At 33.5% G+C, this 17,159-nt stretch overlaps 1 protein-coding gene across 2 annotated transcripts in view; it reads right to left on the bottom strand.

Annotated features, from left to right (window-relative positions):
• The window catches only part of side (sidestep), an 869,165-nt gene that overhangs the window by 644,278 nt on the left and 207,728 nt on the right, over window positions 1–17,159 (bottom strand). For both annotated transcript variants that reach the window (XM_069825478.1, XM_069825479.1), the window contains exon 2: window positions 7,301–7,433. In XM_069825478.1, the coding sequence (XP_069681579.1) occupies window positions 7,301–7,433 (133 nt within the window). The remainder of the gene's footprint in view (window positions 1–7,300; window positions 7,434–17,159) is intronic.

The following is a 17,159-nucleotide window of genomic DNA, read 5'->3' as shown; positions in this document are numbered from 1 at the left end:
AATCAGTTTTTCTACAATATTATTATTAAATCAATAACTAATAAACAGTTGCCCTCATCTAAAGATTAAGAAGATTAAAATTGAGTTAAAACCTAATAGGTAGAAGATCTAAAAATATCAATATTCATGCACGTACAGAAGAATTATAGAAACACACACTTAGTGGTCAGTAATAATAATAATAATAATAATAATAATAATAATAATAATAATAATAATAATAATAATAATAATACATTATTAAGCGTGGCAATTAATATTTCTATATACTCCTTGAACCGTTGAGCAAAGTAAACATAAGCTTATTACAATTTGTCTGACAGAGAAACAAAGAAGTTCTCGTTCTTTACCAAACCACCTCTTACTGCTTGTAGAGACAGGCATAAAATTTGTGGAAGCGGTCTTGAAAAGTACGTAACTGCACGGGTTTGGCGGTTCAGATCCTTTTCTATATATTAAAAAATATATTTATTTCAGTCATGTAATAATAGTTTTATTCTTTTATACAGTTAACATAATAAATTTGTGAATTTCACAAATTTCAAAATAGTATAACCCATAAAAATTGAGTCATATAATATATTTCTTTTCCCAATACAGCAATTCGCAATATGTGCTTTGTGGTTTTTCTCAGAGTGCACTTAAAATGATATCCACTGTCGGGGATATGTGGTTGTTGTAACATTAATAAATGGTACGTCGTGTTATTTATCATGTCCGAAATCATCAAATTTCAAATTTATTGAATTTCGTAATTGTTTGTAATGCAATCTGAGTTTTCTTTTTATGAGTGTTATATTGATATAAATTATTTCTTCTTCAATAATGATCTTGAAACAGTTTTAGCAATTGGTGAATCACATTTGCCTTCTTTTTCACTGAAAAATAAGTATACATATTTTTTTACAATATACGCAGCTTGTCTATCTAATGAATGATCTTTTCCGACAGGAGAAGTACGAACATTACAATTAAAGACTTCAGAAACATAGTGGGCCAAGCGCCATTTACTAAAACCGTAGAAAACAAGGGTTAAAATGAAGTTTTGCCATAATTCAATGGAAACATATAGCAAGTAATATAAAGTATACACATTAAAACTAAATAATATGTCAATCTTCATTAAACTACGGTATTCACTTAAATTTAACCCCTTCTTTCTCTGTTTTTAATAAATGACGCTTGGACCACTATGGCTCTGAACCCTTCAATTAAGGACCGTTTTTGCAAAACTTGCTAACTGAAAAAACTAAATTTTACATGAGCGACAAAACACTATAGTCAGCAAGTTTTGCTGTATGTCTCACTTATAGCAGAAAGCAAGTTTTGAAAAAAACGATTACACTTTGACACACTGCAATTACGAGAAATAACCCAATTTTACTAAGACGTTTTGAACATCATGTAGAGGCCTGCCTTATGTTAACGAATCCATCCAAATCTCAATTTTGCAAATGTTGCAGTTAGCAAGTTTTGCAAAAACGGTCCTCAATTATTGTCGTCATCACTATGTTGTGCACTCTCTTCAACAGACTTTCACGGTCGTCACATATTTCACTGATTTTAATGTACACTAAGAAAACTAAAGAGATAATGCAAACTACGTACGCTCCAAGTCGTTACAGAACTGGCAACTATGTGGTGTTTACCTCTGCGCGGAACGAAGGAAACAACAGTAACTTGTGTGGCCTTCTGCATCAGCCCCTACCCCCCGGTTTTCTCTCAGCGAACGTACAATATAAATCATGTCATATATCGGCTGTTAATGTCAATGTAGGAGAACGAGGAATTAAATTCATTATTATGCTTTAACTGTACTGCTACGAATGCCTGTCGCTTGGTTTACTGAAAGCATTCAGTTCTCCGTAGCGTTTAATGCGATAAATGTAAGAGATCAGAGAGCACGTCGCGGTCTCGGAGGTCCTGCACGAAAACTCTGTGTTCAGCGCAAGGAAGCGGCTTTTAATTTTTAAACTTTTCCTCCCCCCACTGTTCAAGGTGTAACACAAGTTACCTGGCCCTCGTGTGGTTAAAAATAAATTGAAGCGGCCTCCTGAGATAGTTGTTCTTCCTTCAAATAGGGCAATGATTCTTCTTTGTTCCTGAAGTCCCCTTTTGCACTGTATAAAGGAATGTACGAATAAATTACAAGAAATACGGTAGGCCTATATCAGCTAAACCGGGGTTTATTACACCATTAAACTTTGTAACTTCGCAAAATTTTACTTTCCACTTTTCAATTTTGTAAATTGTCAAGTGTTTCTGTTCCTCTATAAATTAAGATAGAAACTCCTCTACACTTTTCATTTCATTCTGCAAAATCTCATGTCAGTAGTCATTGCAACTCCTTGGTGTTGAGCCCCATTTCACAGATAATGAAGATATAATACAGGGACATCATTTTATTTTTACTTGCATTTTTATTGTACCTGCATTTCTGAATGTACATTTCAACTAATACTCAATATTTAAATTTGTAAACTTTAACATAATTTGGTTAAATAAACTAAATTATGTTGAATCATCGTGTATGTCCAATCATATCAGTTATTTCCCGGTTAATTTGTATTCATCTTAATGTTTTTCTTGTCAGTGTGTCTCTCTCACCCCTTCACTAATGTCCTTGCTCCCGTCAGACACACAAACTTACGGCCGCTGTTGCATTCGAAGTCTTCAAGCAGTGAAGTAAACACTGCAGTGTATAGTGTGTTTCAGAAATATGATTGCGTTTTCTATAGAAGAAAGAACCTATATTAATAATATCGTACTAAAAATTATATTGAAGAAACGATAAATTAAATTTCAGAGAATATGCTTCAAAATGTTTGTAATAATATGCGTAAAGAATTGAAGCCTGCATTGTAATGAACGGCAACCATTTTCAGCAATTTGTTTAAAAATTCAGATTAGCTTATTCTGAATTGAGGTGGCTAGAAGCAAAGGAATGCTAGTGACATTTGTAATAACATGAGTTAAGTGCATCCAGTGTAAGCTAAAGTATCTAAAATTTTAGTGGCAAAGGGATATTTTAATCGCATCACACATTAAAATTTAAATAAAAATTTCACCGGTTTTACGAAAGCTTTAATATTTAATCCCCATTTTCCCAAAAGTAACTTAAGTGCACTTACAGCCCTTTACTTATGAGCCCCTCAATTTAAATGCACTCTCTATATTGTATGTTAACATCAATAATTAATATGCTAAATAAAGTAGACATTACATAACGAACATAGCCGCCTAAAAAGTTGAGTTTTTGAAAAAAAAAATGTTACTACTCTACTGTATTTTGATCAATTCCGTAAAAGTGGTGATCAAACTGAAAATCGTAATATCGTATTTCCCTACAACATAAATGGATACACTACTTTTCTCTCCTCCTATACCTAGTAAAATGATTTGTTTACATATTGCACTAGTAACATCAAACTCCTGTAATGGAAGGGGGCAACAGTGTTTCCGAGTATAGCCAGGTTAATGTTAAAAATGTTGGTAAAAATAAAGTGATGTGCCTGTATATGTTCTTCAGAAAAAAAGTATCAACTTGTTTTAGTGTCATTTATTTTACGAGTAGGGATGCTTATAAAACTAGGCCACAGGCAGAGTGTAACAACCCTACGGCAAAACAAATAAGGTGCGTGTCTACTCAATAATTCATTGTTCAGTGTTGCAGAATGGAGCCGTCATTTTCAGTTGACTATCTTTGCGGGAAACAAATGACGATCGCAAAGCATATTTTACGGGTACAGTAGATACCGTAAAGAATTTGCATTTTGAAATGTTGGCAAACAGAGAAACAAGTGCTAGGGAATTTATAAAAAACAAACAAATGCTAGGAAAGTGATAAAATTGTAGCGATAAGCAGCCATGATTAGTTGAAACACGTCTTTTCGTACCGTTTTATTGATGAAAAGTGGTATGATATAGTAAAAATGTAATAGTTTACAGTAATCTCAGTAGATGTTTTAAATTTATCTAGAGAAAGTCAAAATTCTAATGGGATTTAATTTACTATTACACAATTAGAAGAAATATATAAAGATCAGAATAAATAAAGTACTCTAATACAATCACATATTAATTGACTTATTAAATATGTACTAAACTGTCTTGAAAATGTATTATTGTACATTCTCATCATTAAAACTATTCCGGTAGATGGCAGTAGTTTGTTATGATCAGTTGTTCTCTTTTTACCAGTTGTATCAACTATACAATCTTCATTGAACTCTATCGACGATTATTAGTCAAGAAGGCTTTGTTGATTCATTTTTATTAAAACAGTTGCATTCCGTTTCAGTTATCAATATATATTAAACAATCTCTGATAAGTGACTATCTATAATCTCATACAGTAAAAACTATAAAATAACCTAAATAATATAACCGAGATAAATGATAGAAAGGTTTTAATTAAGTGTGATGAAATAAACAAGAATCATTTTTAAAGGTACAATAAATTACTAAATTACAAAGTTAGCAAATAAAGAAACACATGCTAGGGAGGTGATAAAAATTGTAGGATAAGCAGTCTTGATTGGTTGCAACACATCGTCCCGTACCGTTTTAATGGTCGAAAGTAGTATGACGTAATAAAAGTCCAATAGTTACATTAAAGTAAGCGGTGGCAAAGCTCAATGGTAGAATATTCAACTGCAGAGATCCTGGAATGAAAATATTTTTATAATTTTTAACTGTTATAATTACAATTAATGCTTAATTGTTTCAGATATTATTTATCAATAAAGTAATTTCTGAAGCAAAGTATTTAATTTATTTACGTTTCTTAACCAAAAAAGTCACTTTTAAAATTATGCTAAGAATCGCTTGAACCGTTTTACCGATCGGTTCTTGCCGTATGATATCCGGCGGGGAAACAATTGGCGAAGAAAGTTGAATGTCAGCGTTTAAATCCTTTATGCTCGACCATGCCGAAAAGTAGTAATTATACACCTGGTAGCAGTCCTCTAATGCATGTCATTAAAGTACACCTATTCATTAAAATTCAGGTTTTCGATTATTCTTGGATATGCAATCGAAAGACAACGAGGGAAACGTCACGGAGGCTGGAAATCCAATACTGTCGCAGAAGGTTATGTTCTGTTGCTATAATAATTACCGTTAATTGTAAATAATATTCAAATAAATTCAATTTGTCATCTCGTTTTTCAATTCTAAATCAATATCCAGGTTATATCAAAATTAGTTCATGTTATTCTCTAAATTATATCAAGGTCAATGACATTATTGTTCCTCGGAAAAAATCAATACTTTCGCGTCTGCGCACATCTCACAATTTACGAGCGATGCACAAGGTCACTTCTGCTCTTCAGTAAGATGCGAATAAAATGAATACTTCTGAAGAATTTCAAGTTCGAAATATGGTCGAGCATAAAAAGTCGTATGAAACTTGCCTATAATGATAGTTAACACGCAAGTATGTTTGTTTATGAAACGAGCGCAAGCGAGTTTCATAATTTTCATACGAGCGTCTTAATTACTACCATTATAGGCTCGTTGCATAATGTACTATTATGCAATAGTGTTGAAATAATATGATTTAATTTGTAGCGATAATCGTGGTGAGAGCTTTACTGCATCTTTTCTTTTTCTTCTGAATTAGCAACAGCACATTTTGTATCTTCATCTGTTTCTTGTTCTTCATCCGAATTTTATTTTGACGGAGGCGATAACACATTGAAGGCTTTTTGATAACAGACTGAATCTAGTAGGCTGTGATCGGAAACGAGAACGGCAAAGTTAAAACTTGGCCAACTCTCACGTATCTCACTCCGCCGTTCCCGGATCCCGGCAAGCTTCTCGTTATTTGTGATTGCTCACATTTAAATACATTACTAGTGGCATGTGTAGCAAATGCTGCAAACTTAAGTTCATTAGACATCCAAATAAAAATTTTTCAGATTTATTTTCAATGAAGCATACCAGACATTTTGAAAGTTATTTGCTTTCATAATAGTGAAAAATACTCCCTCTGAATGGTTTTTATGCCAAATGCTTTTCCTTGAACCTATGTATCCTATGTAGACCTCTTATTTTATCAATAAGTAATACCTTTTAGTCTTCCGTTAGGAACTATAATTTTTGCGCTCTCTCGAGCCAGTACCGAAGAGGATGACGCATATAAGTATTTACACCACACCGCCATTAAGTATATGAAAAGACCCAACCCCACTTGATTAATAACTATAAAAATGTTTGATTTTTAATAACAATGTTATTATCTTACGTAAGTTTTGTAGTTTCATATATATATATATATATATATATATATATATATATATATATATAAAATAGCCGCCACTCAGTAAATTATAGAAATGAAGATCTAATTTAACATAGTCTCTATATCTACTTATATAGCCCCAAAACGTTTCACTTTCATATCATCAATATAGCATTAATATGTATAATTAATGAAAAAGTCACATCATGGCATTACCTTTAATGAAATTTCATTGCTAATGGTAATAATGTAATCAAACCACCTCAAGTTTTGTAGATTTCAATATCCAATATACAGATGTACTCAGAAAATTACACATCGCAGAATCAGACCTGTAAATTACTTTTATTGAGTCTTGAAGTTTTTAATAACCAATTGAATTTGAACTCTAAATATGTCAGCAATCCTGCAGGTCATGGCCTTCGTGTAATAGTTATTGTTTATTGTAGTGTGTGTTTTGTTTTATTCTGAAATCACGGCCGTGCTGAAATGCAATTAGTTCTCAAAACTGAAGAAATATAGATTTTGAAAAATAGGAAAATAATGTAGGATAATTGATATTTCACTGAAAAATACTATTTTTCTGAAAAACTTTGTGTTCCAAGCTTCAAAATGAGGGGTCATTTATAAAAATCCGTTCAGCCGTTTTCCCGTAATTTCCATTACCAGTTCAAATTACATATATATAGATTCTTATAATTTTTCCGTTCTCATTCTCGTTGTCGTTGTTTACGTTCCCGGTTTATTGTGAACCAGTCTTTACCTGGATATTCCTAACGCGAGAAAACTAAGAATTAACATCACTATAAAACGAAATGCAGCCAATGTATAAAAGAAAGTAACATACTCTTTTCAAAAGATTCATGATTAGATCTTAATAAAAAAAATAGTTGTAAAGTAATATTAATATAAGTTTTGTCTAAGTAAAATTGATTATTGTCGACTATTTTTTGGTTAATCATAAACTCCTTATCGTCCATTACAACGGGTAATTTAAAGAAGTCTGTTAAAGCTATCTATACGCCATTATTACGTAAAACTCAATACTGGTCCTACCTGTACAGTGGAATACCCGTCGAGTCTTTGAACCAGAGCACCATGTTGATACGGTCCTGGGAGGTTGGCGGCGTGACGTCACATGGAAGCTCGGCGTCCGTCCCTGTGACAGCCCAGACCACTTGAGCCGGCACTGTAACACAATGTGCATGCATTGTTGTTGTGTTTACCTGCTCCAGGGTTATGTATGCAAAGTCCTATCGTTATCACATATTCTCAGGCAGATAATATTATTGACACAGTTTAATCGCTGCTAATACTGTTTGTTTTCTATCAATATGACCCAATAACATTACTAACTGCCATGATTTGTCCATTTAAATTGAAAACAATATCAATTAAACAGAATGTTCAGCATAATTCACCCCTTGCTATAAGCTGATTGTTCCATACCTTCAAATTAATATTCTTAAACCGAGAGTATATCTTCTCCTTATAAAACGTTTGATTTAATCCATATTATATAGCATTTAAATTAATTTTATTTCCAGTAAATTGTAATGTTTAATTATGTATACTAAGACAGTATAGTCGATCTCATCCTCCTGAGTCCCGAGACATTTGTTATTTTATTTCTAAAGTAGGAAATACGGAAATTTTACATGAAGCAAGTAAAGCAATAGATTTGGAAGTAAATCCCGAAAAGACAAAGTATATCATTAACTTGCGTCTCGTGATCGGAATACTGTACGAAATCGAAAGGTGAAAAATTCAAATATCTTGGAGCAACAGTAACAAACAAAAAAAAGACACTCGGGAGGAAATTAAACGCAAAATAAATATGGAAAATGCATGTTATTATTCGGTTGGGAAGCTTTTGTCATCTAGTCTGCTTTCAAAAAACCTGTAAATTAGAATTTTAGGGCCGTATTCATAGACATTCTTAGCGCGGGCTTCTGGTGGATGATCAGCGAACTAACGTTTTTCGTATTCATAAACCAGTGTTAGCAATATGATATGATATGATATGAATCCTGTAGAAGTAACCAGTCGATAGCCGGGGCTAGTTTAGCACGCTCGTAGCACGGGCTAGCGAAATGTCTATGAATAGCACCCTATAAAACAGTTATATTACCGGTTGTTATGTATGGTTGTGAAACTTGGACTCTCACTTTGAGAGACGAACAGAGATTAAGGGTGTTTGAGTAGGAAGGCTCTTAGGGAAATATTTGTGGCTAAGAGGGATGAAGTTACAGGAGAATGGAGGAAGTTACACAATGCAGAACTGCACCCATTGTATTCTTCAGCTGATATTCAGTAATTAGGAACATTAAATCCAGACGTTTGAGATGAGCAGGACATGTAGCACGTATGGACGAATCCACAAATGCATATAGAGTGTTAGTTGGGAAGCCGGAGGGAAAAAGACTTTGGAGAGGTCGAGACGTAGATGGGAGGATAATATTAAAATGGCTTTGAGGGAGGTGAGATATGATTGTAGAGACTGGATTGATCTTGCACAGGATAGGGACAGATTGTTGGCTTATGTGAAGGCGACAATGAACCTCCGGGTACATTAAAAGCCGTAAGTAAGTAAGTAAGTTCAATATAATTCCACATTTAAAAAAATGAGTCTTAGTTATTATTTTATTATTGCTAATATTTTTATTTTATTATTATTATTATTTATTAATTAGTATTACTATCTTTGTATTATTGCAGTCACTGTTATTCTATTATTAATATTAATATTGTTACTGTTATTTCTATCATCAACATTATTATTGATATCTGTAAAATTTATGTAGACTCTACTGGGCTGTACCCGAGCACGAGCATATGCTCATTTCGGGTATCTATTCCAATGTACCATTTCAAATTTAAATTATGAATAAATTTGAATTTGAATTTTATTATGCCTTTTCCTTTCTTTCTTTATGTTATATATTATGTATCATTTATACTGACTTGTTGTTTACATTGTATTGTGATTATCTAGTTCAGTTGTGTGTGTGTGTGTGTTTTGTATTTTGTAAATTTATAGTGTGTTTTGTATCGCAGTTTTACTCCTGGCTGAGTGTTAGAGAAGGCCGTATGACCTTAAATCTACCGGGTTATACAAATCATTATTATTATTATTATTATTATTATTATTATTATTATTATTAATATTATTATTATTAAAACAAAATAATGTCCCGGTATATGGATCATTTGCGGAGACTAGGAGGAAAGCAGAAAATACGAAAGATTGGAAAAGGAAATGCCGTTAGGAATAAGAGTAATAAGGAATGAATTAATTAATTAAATGGTCTATAAATTTAGATGGTACAGAGCTCAAAATAATAGATTAGTGAGTTACTTCTTCTACTGTACATGTATCGAGTTTATAATACCTACCCAATCCAATTGAGGTTCCGCCGGGATTCTATAGGATAGAGAAGCTTGCCGTCGCAAAGCAAACGCTCTTGCAAGGTTCACGAACTGGGTTATGCCCTGTCACTTACAGACAAAGCTCTGCTGGTAAATCAAGTAATCCTCTCGCTGGCAGGTGTCCTCTCAGAGCTTTGGAAGCCATTGTCATAGAGGCGAGGATTTCAACAATTGAGGAACCGTTGGTCAGATCATGTCTCTCGTAAGCATGAGTTTGTGGTCCAGTCCCCGCTCTGTACAATAAATTTGTAGTCTGCTGACGCGTTAGTATGTGGTCTACCGATACAGTTCACACACTGTGAGCTCTTGCTTCTACAATACATCAATTTACATCCACGCAAGCTTGCTTTTGTTTTACACCTATTAAGAATACCGTCTATAAGTATCAATGGTTTCAAGAATGATGAGAAGCTGAACAGGATAATAATAATAATAATAATAATAATAGTAATAATAATAATAATAATAAAAATAATAGTAATAATACTTACTTACTGGCTTTTTAAGGAACCCGGAGGTTCATTTCCGCCCTCACATAAGCCCGCCATTGGTCCCTATCCCGAGCAAGATTAATCCATTCTCTATCATCATATCCCACCTCCCCCAAATCCATTTCAATATTATCCTCCCATCTACGTCTCTGCCTCCCTAAAGGTCTTTTCCCCTCCGGCCTCCCAACTAACACTCTATATGCATTTCTGGATTCGCCCATATGTGCTACATGCCCTGCCCATCTCAAACGTCTGGATTTAATGTTCCTAATTATGTCAGGTGAAGAATACAATGCGTGCAGTTCTGTGTTGTGTAACTTTCTCCATTCTCCTGTAACTTCATCCCTTTTAGCCCCAAATATTTTCCTAAGCACCTTATTTTCAAACACCCTTAACCTATGTTCCTCTCTCAAAGTGAGAGTCCAAGTTTCACAACCATAAAGAACAACCGGTGCTATATTTTTATATATATATATATATATATATAAATTCTAACTTTCAGATTTTTTGACAGCAGACTGGATGATAAAAGCTTCTCAACCGAATAATAACAGGCATTTCCCATATTTATTCTGTGTTTAATTTCCTCCCGAGTATCATTTATATTTGTTACTGTTGCTCCAAGATATTTGAACTAGCTAGATATAGAATAGACTTTGTGGGAGTACAGAAGGTTAGGTTAGATGGGAACGGCATTACACAAGTAGGAGATTATTTGTTGTATTATGGAAAAGGAAACGATAATCACCAATTAGGAACAGGATTCTTTATTCGTAAAAGAATAAAATCAGCAGTAAAATGGTCGAATTTATCAATAATATTAATAATAATAATAATAATAATAATAATAATAATAATAATAATAATTTACTTATAGATTTTAAGAAACTCGGATACTGTCAATTATGGGAATACTTTATACTTAATTTACATCATCATTTTTCTCCCAATAATAGTACCACCTACTGAGAAATAGTGGAACTATTTCAAAATTTGTCCATTAGTATCAGAGGTTTACATCTAATGCATTTTACTGACTTCTAAACTGCGTGCATATTTGTGTAGAATTGGTCACACAGTAAACAAATTATATAAAAATCCTAACTGTCAATTAAAACCTTCATAATTTTCAATTTAAAATAATATTTATAATTTACATATAAAAATAAGAATTCGAATGCATTGTGCTATATTTCTAGACTTAATACAATTATTAGTAAATTGGTGATGCAAAGTATTTGAACAGTGAAATGTTTTTGAAGTATTAGTGAAATCACGATAGTATCAGTGAAATGTGTCGTAGTTCCAGTGCAGTGAGTGAGTTGACAGCGAAATGAGTGTAGTGCTGAAATGTACTTGTGCAGATATGAACATATCATACTCGTGGGTTTTAGCTCGAGCTTAGGGTTAAGATACACATTAGATTTACTTTAAATTTTATTTTAAGTGATCGTGCTTCATTTAATTTAGGTTGCTTCTTGTTAATATTATTATACTATTGTTATTATTTATTATTATTTTAGTGTTAATTATTATTAGTATTATTAATTACATGCATTATTAATTGTATTTATTATTAATTGTCTTTATTGAGTGTAATTAGTTACCACTGCCACCGGATATTTACCCATTTGCAGTGTGAATAAATACGTACATTAAGTCGACCTAGTTGGCGAGTTGGTATAGCGCTACCTTTCTATGCCCAATGTTGCGGGTTCGATCCCGGGCCAGGTCGATGAAATTTAAGGGAAGACTCCACTGAAAATCATGAAAAAGTTTCCAATTTTTTTAGCTATTTCACTTATTCAGAATTTATATTTTCATACCCCAAATGGATTCAGCTCAATTCTGATTACAAATATTCGTATGTTTACACTTTTTAAATTAAGGCTGGAAGGGGGCGTGGAATTTAAAGAGCTGTCAAAATTGTTTCTCATCGAAGAATTCTTTTTTAAAATTTCTGATTACAAATCTAGTAACTTTTTGTTGGCTCCCTGAAGTTACTAGATGAATGTAGCGGAGGACAATATTAATTTACATAAATATTCATTTTATTTTCAAATCTATTTTTCTGTGTTCATTTTTGTTGATTCAACACCAACTTTCTTATGCCAAATATTAATCAACCTGGGTGAAATTTTTACTGCAAGTATTTATGAGGTAGCTGCATTATTCTATGCACTTATTTTGTGGGAAATGCTGCTAGTTTATTTTATTAATATTTTTCTTAATGCTGCTAGTTTATTTTATTAATATTTTTCTTAAGAATAATATTAATAAAATAAACTAGCAGCATTTCTCACAAAATAAGTGCATAGAAAAATGCAGTTACCTCATAAATACTAGCAGTAAAAATTTCATCCAAATTGATTAATATTTGGCATAAGAAAGTTGGTGTTGAATCAACAAAAATGAACACAGAAAAATAGATTTGAAAATAAAATTAATATTTATGTAAATTAATATTGTCCTCCGCTACATTCATCTAGTAACTTCAGGGAGCCAACAAAAAGTTACTAGATTTGTAATCAGAAATTTTAAAAAAGAAATCTTCGATGAAAAACAATTTTGACGGCCCTTTAAAAAGTGTAAACATACGAGTATTTGTAATGAGAATTGAGCTGAATTCATTTGGGGTATGAAAATATAAATTCTGAATAAGTGAAATAGCTAAAAAAAATTTCGAAAAATTTTCATGATTTTCAGTGGAATCTTCCCTTAAGTGTGCTTAAATGCGACAGGCTCATGTCAGTAGATTTACTGGCATGCTGTACATGTAAAAGAACTCCTGCGGGACAAAATTCCGGCACATCCGGCGACGCTGATATAACCTCTGCAGTTGCGAGCGTCGTTAAATAAAACATAACATTAACATTACATACATTACTGTCGCTGGGCGACAGACGACAACTATTTAATGTTTGTAAAGAAAACGCATGGACCAAGGATGCCTATCCCGATACAGCTACTTTATTCTAACTTAATGATCTGAGTACAGTTTGCTAGTGCAATAGATGTAGCCATATCCCTGCTGCACTCAATCTGAAAACGGTGCTTTGGTACGAACATCACTGCATTCATTAAGAAAGTTTTTTAATTACTTAATACAAGCACTAAACCAAAATGAAAATTTCAAATGTCATTTTCTCCGAACATGGTTTTCTGGTACCCTTGTACGTATAACTCCTCAATTTTGGTTTTCATATTTAAATGTGAATATTATTATATATTCGTATGTTTGTTTCATTTTATTTCATTTGAAGTCAAGAGAATTAGCGTACAAAACCCTTGTTCGCCCATTTATGAAATATGGAGCAGTAGGTTGGGATCAGTACAGATAAAACCAAATCGATTCAATAGAAAAGGTCCAACGCAAGGCAGCAAAATATGCCAAAATGGGGAAGGGACATGGTGAGGAGATAATAAAAGACTTAGGGTGGGAACTTCTCAAATCAAGGCGACGAAAAACCAGACTCGCCGCATTGTTTAAAGCACAAATGGGACACAAAGCATGGACCGATATCAATGCTAGATTAGCAACACCATCATAACTACGAAGAGCTGATCATATTAGGAAGTTTAAATGTAGAAAACAAAGAACGGACGTGGCAAAATTTTCCTTTGTTAACCGTACAATAGTAGACTGGAACAGCTTACCTGCGGCAATCTATCGGGGTGGTCCTCTTAAAATCAATACATTTAACGAAAGGTTGAGAAGATTAGACTGAAAATGTAATTGGAGGTGCAATGTAATTATTTAAGTTGTATCATGTAATTAATTGAGTTGATATCTAATTAAGTTGATATGTAATTAATTAAGATGATATGTAATTTTGTTCATATGTAAATAAATTAAGGTGATATGTAATTAATTAAGATGATATGTAATTAATTAAGATGATATGTAATTAAGTTGGTATATAATTAATTAAGGTGATATGTAATTACTTAAATTGGTAATAGTTTGGTGAAATAGAAGTACTTATAAGTTAGATTTACTTTTGCTTATCGTAGGCGTTATTATGGAATAGTTTTTATTTATAGTTCTAGGTTTATTGCATTTACTAGTTAAAGATTTACGTTTATTTTATTTTATTTCATTCACGTTTATTTTATTTTATTTCATGTAATAAAATTGTAATTATTGTATATTATATATCACTGCCACCGGGTGTATACCCAATTGTAGTGTTAATAAATACATACATACATACATACATATATACATTATACATGTAGTTACATATTTATTTACATATTAATATAATCACTCAATTCAAGTGTATTATTTCTTGGAATATTAGTGTCAATTTGCTATATCATTTAATTCAAATTTCTTTCATTAATTTAATTTAATCCATATATTTTATATCCTTATGGAATGAAACACTATATCGAAGTCGGAACTGCAGAATCTCCTATTCTACACCAAGTGACAGTGATGCTGTCGGAACGAGAGGACCGCACAAGATTCTTCCAGCTGGGCAAACAAGTACCATACAAGTTCCAGCTCGCAGACCGTGACGTTGCATACCTCAAGCATAGCAAATACGATTTCTGTAACATCCCGCACGCATCAATGTGCCAGTAATAACGGGTGGATTTACATTTAAGTTAGAATCCCACATGAACCTCTTCATTTACATGTGCCGGGGAAGACTTAACTGCGCGGCAGTGTCTCTAAATTAGGGTTCTCTCTTTCGAGGCTCGATTGTCCCGCTGTGTGGTATAATATGATCCCACTACGTAGTTCAATATGTGTGCATGAGGCATTGGTGCGCCGTATAATTAGCATGTAAAAGGAAGAGCATGAATTGTACACTGTAATTATGCGTAACTATGTAATACATTATAACCGGTGAAATGGGATTATGTATACCTCAGTATCTGTGAATGTATCAACACAGTGCATGAGCAGACATACAGCCGTGTCGCAATTTAAACTAATTTGTGGAATCTAATTTCAGCTCTATTGTTGCGAAACTAACTGTAGATTTCATTTCTTTCGCTTAACACTCTCTTGCCTGAGAATAGCCCAATTCTGACGTGCATTACATCACTTAATGCTACATAAGCTATTATCTATCTTCCGCTGTGGCTGAAGAGGCAGTGTGTAAAGCTAATAATCCTGTGGACTTGAGTTCGGTTTATGGCAGGGATGGATAAATTTAACTTGCTTTCAAAAGGACGTATCCCTATGTTCCTTGTCTCATTTTTGTTCAATATTCTAAAAGGAGTGAGAGAATAAAAGCCCTAAAACTTCAGTCCTTGAAATGAGTGATGATGATGATGATGATGATGATGATGATGATTTCTTTATTGTGGCTGCAATCGATTTTTCTGCATCGCTGGTACTATTCTTATTGATTTGAACTCCAAAATAATTATGCGAATCAATTATTGCGGCTTAAAAATAATTAAAAATTGTTCGATTTAAATTTACTTGTAAAAGGTAAAGGTAAAGGTATCCCCGTAACATGCCATGAAGGCACTTGGGGGGCATGGAGGTAGAGCCCCATGCTTTCCATGACCTCGGCACTAGAATGAGGTGGTGTGGTCGGCACCACGCTCTGACCGCCTTTTACCCCCGGGAAAGACCCGGTACTCAATTTTTATAGGAGGCTGAGTGAACCTCGGGGCCGTTCTGAAAGTTTGGCAACATTAATAGACGAAAGAGTAATGGAACGGAGAAAAATTCTCTCCGGCGCCGGGATTTGAACCCGGGTTTTCAGCTCTACGTGCTGACGCTTTATCCACTAAGCCACACCGGATTCCACCCCGGCGTCGGAAGAATCGTCTCAGTTTTAAGTTCCAACTCTTGGGTTCCCTCTAGTGCCCGCCCTCTGCACTACGTCATAGATATCTACGAACCTCGAAGTCCACATATGTGCTGAGGTGCACTCGTAATGAGTGACTAGTTGGCCGGGATCCGACGGAATAAGCGCCGTCTTAAATCGGATCCCGGCCAACTAGTCACTCATTACGAGTGCACCTCAGCACATATGTGGACTTCGGTCTAGTGACTAGTTGGCCGGGATCCGACGGAATAAGCGCCGTCTTAAATCGGATCCCGGCCAACTAGTCACTCATTACGAATGCACCTCAGCACATATGTGGACTTCGGTCCTAGGTTCATAGATATCTATGACGTAGTGCAGAGGGCGGCCACTAGAGGGAACCCAAGAGTTGGAACTTAAAACTGAGACGATTCTTCCGACGCCGGGGTGGAATTCGGTGTGGCTTAGTGGATAAAGCGTCAACACGTAGAGCTGAAAACCCGGGTTCAAATCCCGGCGCCGGAGAGAATTTTTCTCCGCTCCATTACTCTTTCATCGTATGATGACGCAGAATATCTGCATGGAAATATCATATGTACTCGGTACATTAAAATAATATCTAATTAATAGAGATAAAACAACAGCTATCCCATTTTGTTATTAATAAAGGTAATAAACCAATTTCATCTATACTACAAATTAAAATGCATAATTCTGATTATTCCGATATACAGTAAATTGCAATTGTTCAGTTATTAATAAAGTTAACGAGGTTAAATACTTAGGTATAATTATTGATAATCATTGAAAAAGGAATAATCATATTCATTATATTTGTAATAAATTACGTAAAACATTATGTTACTTTGTTATTCTAAGAAATATTTTGTCAATTAACCTTTTACGTGTAATTTATTTAGCATTATTTCAATCTATATTTATGTATGGTATTATAGGTTGGGATGGAACTTGTAAGTCCAACCTTTATCCGTTAATTTTACTATAGAAAAAAAATATTAAAAATTTGTTTTAAAATGCAGAAAATTACCCAACTGAATTGTTGTTTAAACATTTCAAAGTTTTCTATATTAAACAGATGTATTATTCTACTTTATTAAAATTTTTCATAGAAATTTTAATATGTACATAAATATAGAACTAAAAATATGAATTCTCTGCGTTTGTCTGAACAAAAATGTAAAACCAATGCAGCTTTTT

This window comes from Periplaneta americana, chromosome 5, assembly GCF_040183065.1.
Source record: "Periplaneta americana isolate PAMFEO1 chromosome 5, P.americana_PAMFEO1_priV1, whole genome shotgun sequence".
Classification (NCBI taxonomy): Eukaryota; Metazoa; Arthropoda; class Insecta; order Blattodea; family Blattidae; genus Periplaneta; species Periplaneta americana.
This window is presented reverse-complemented; position numbering and strand designations above follow the sequence as displayed.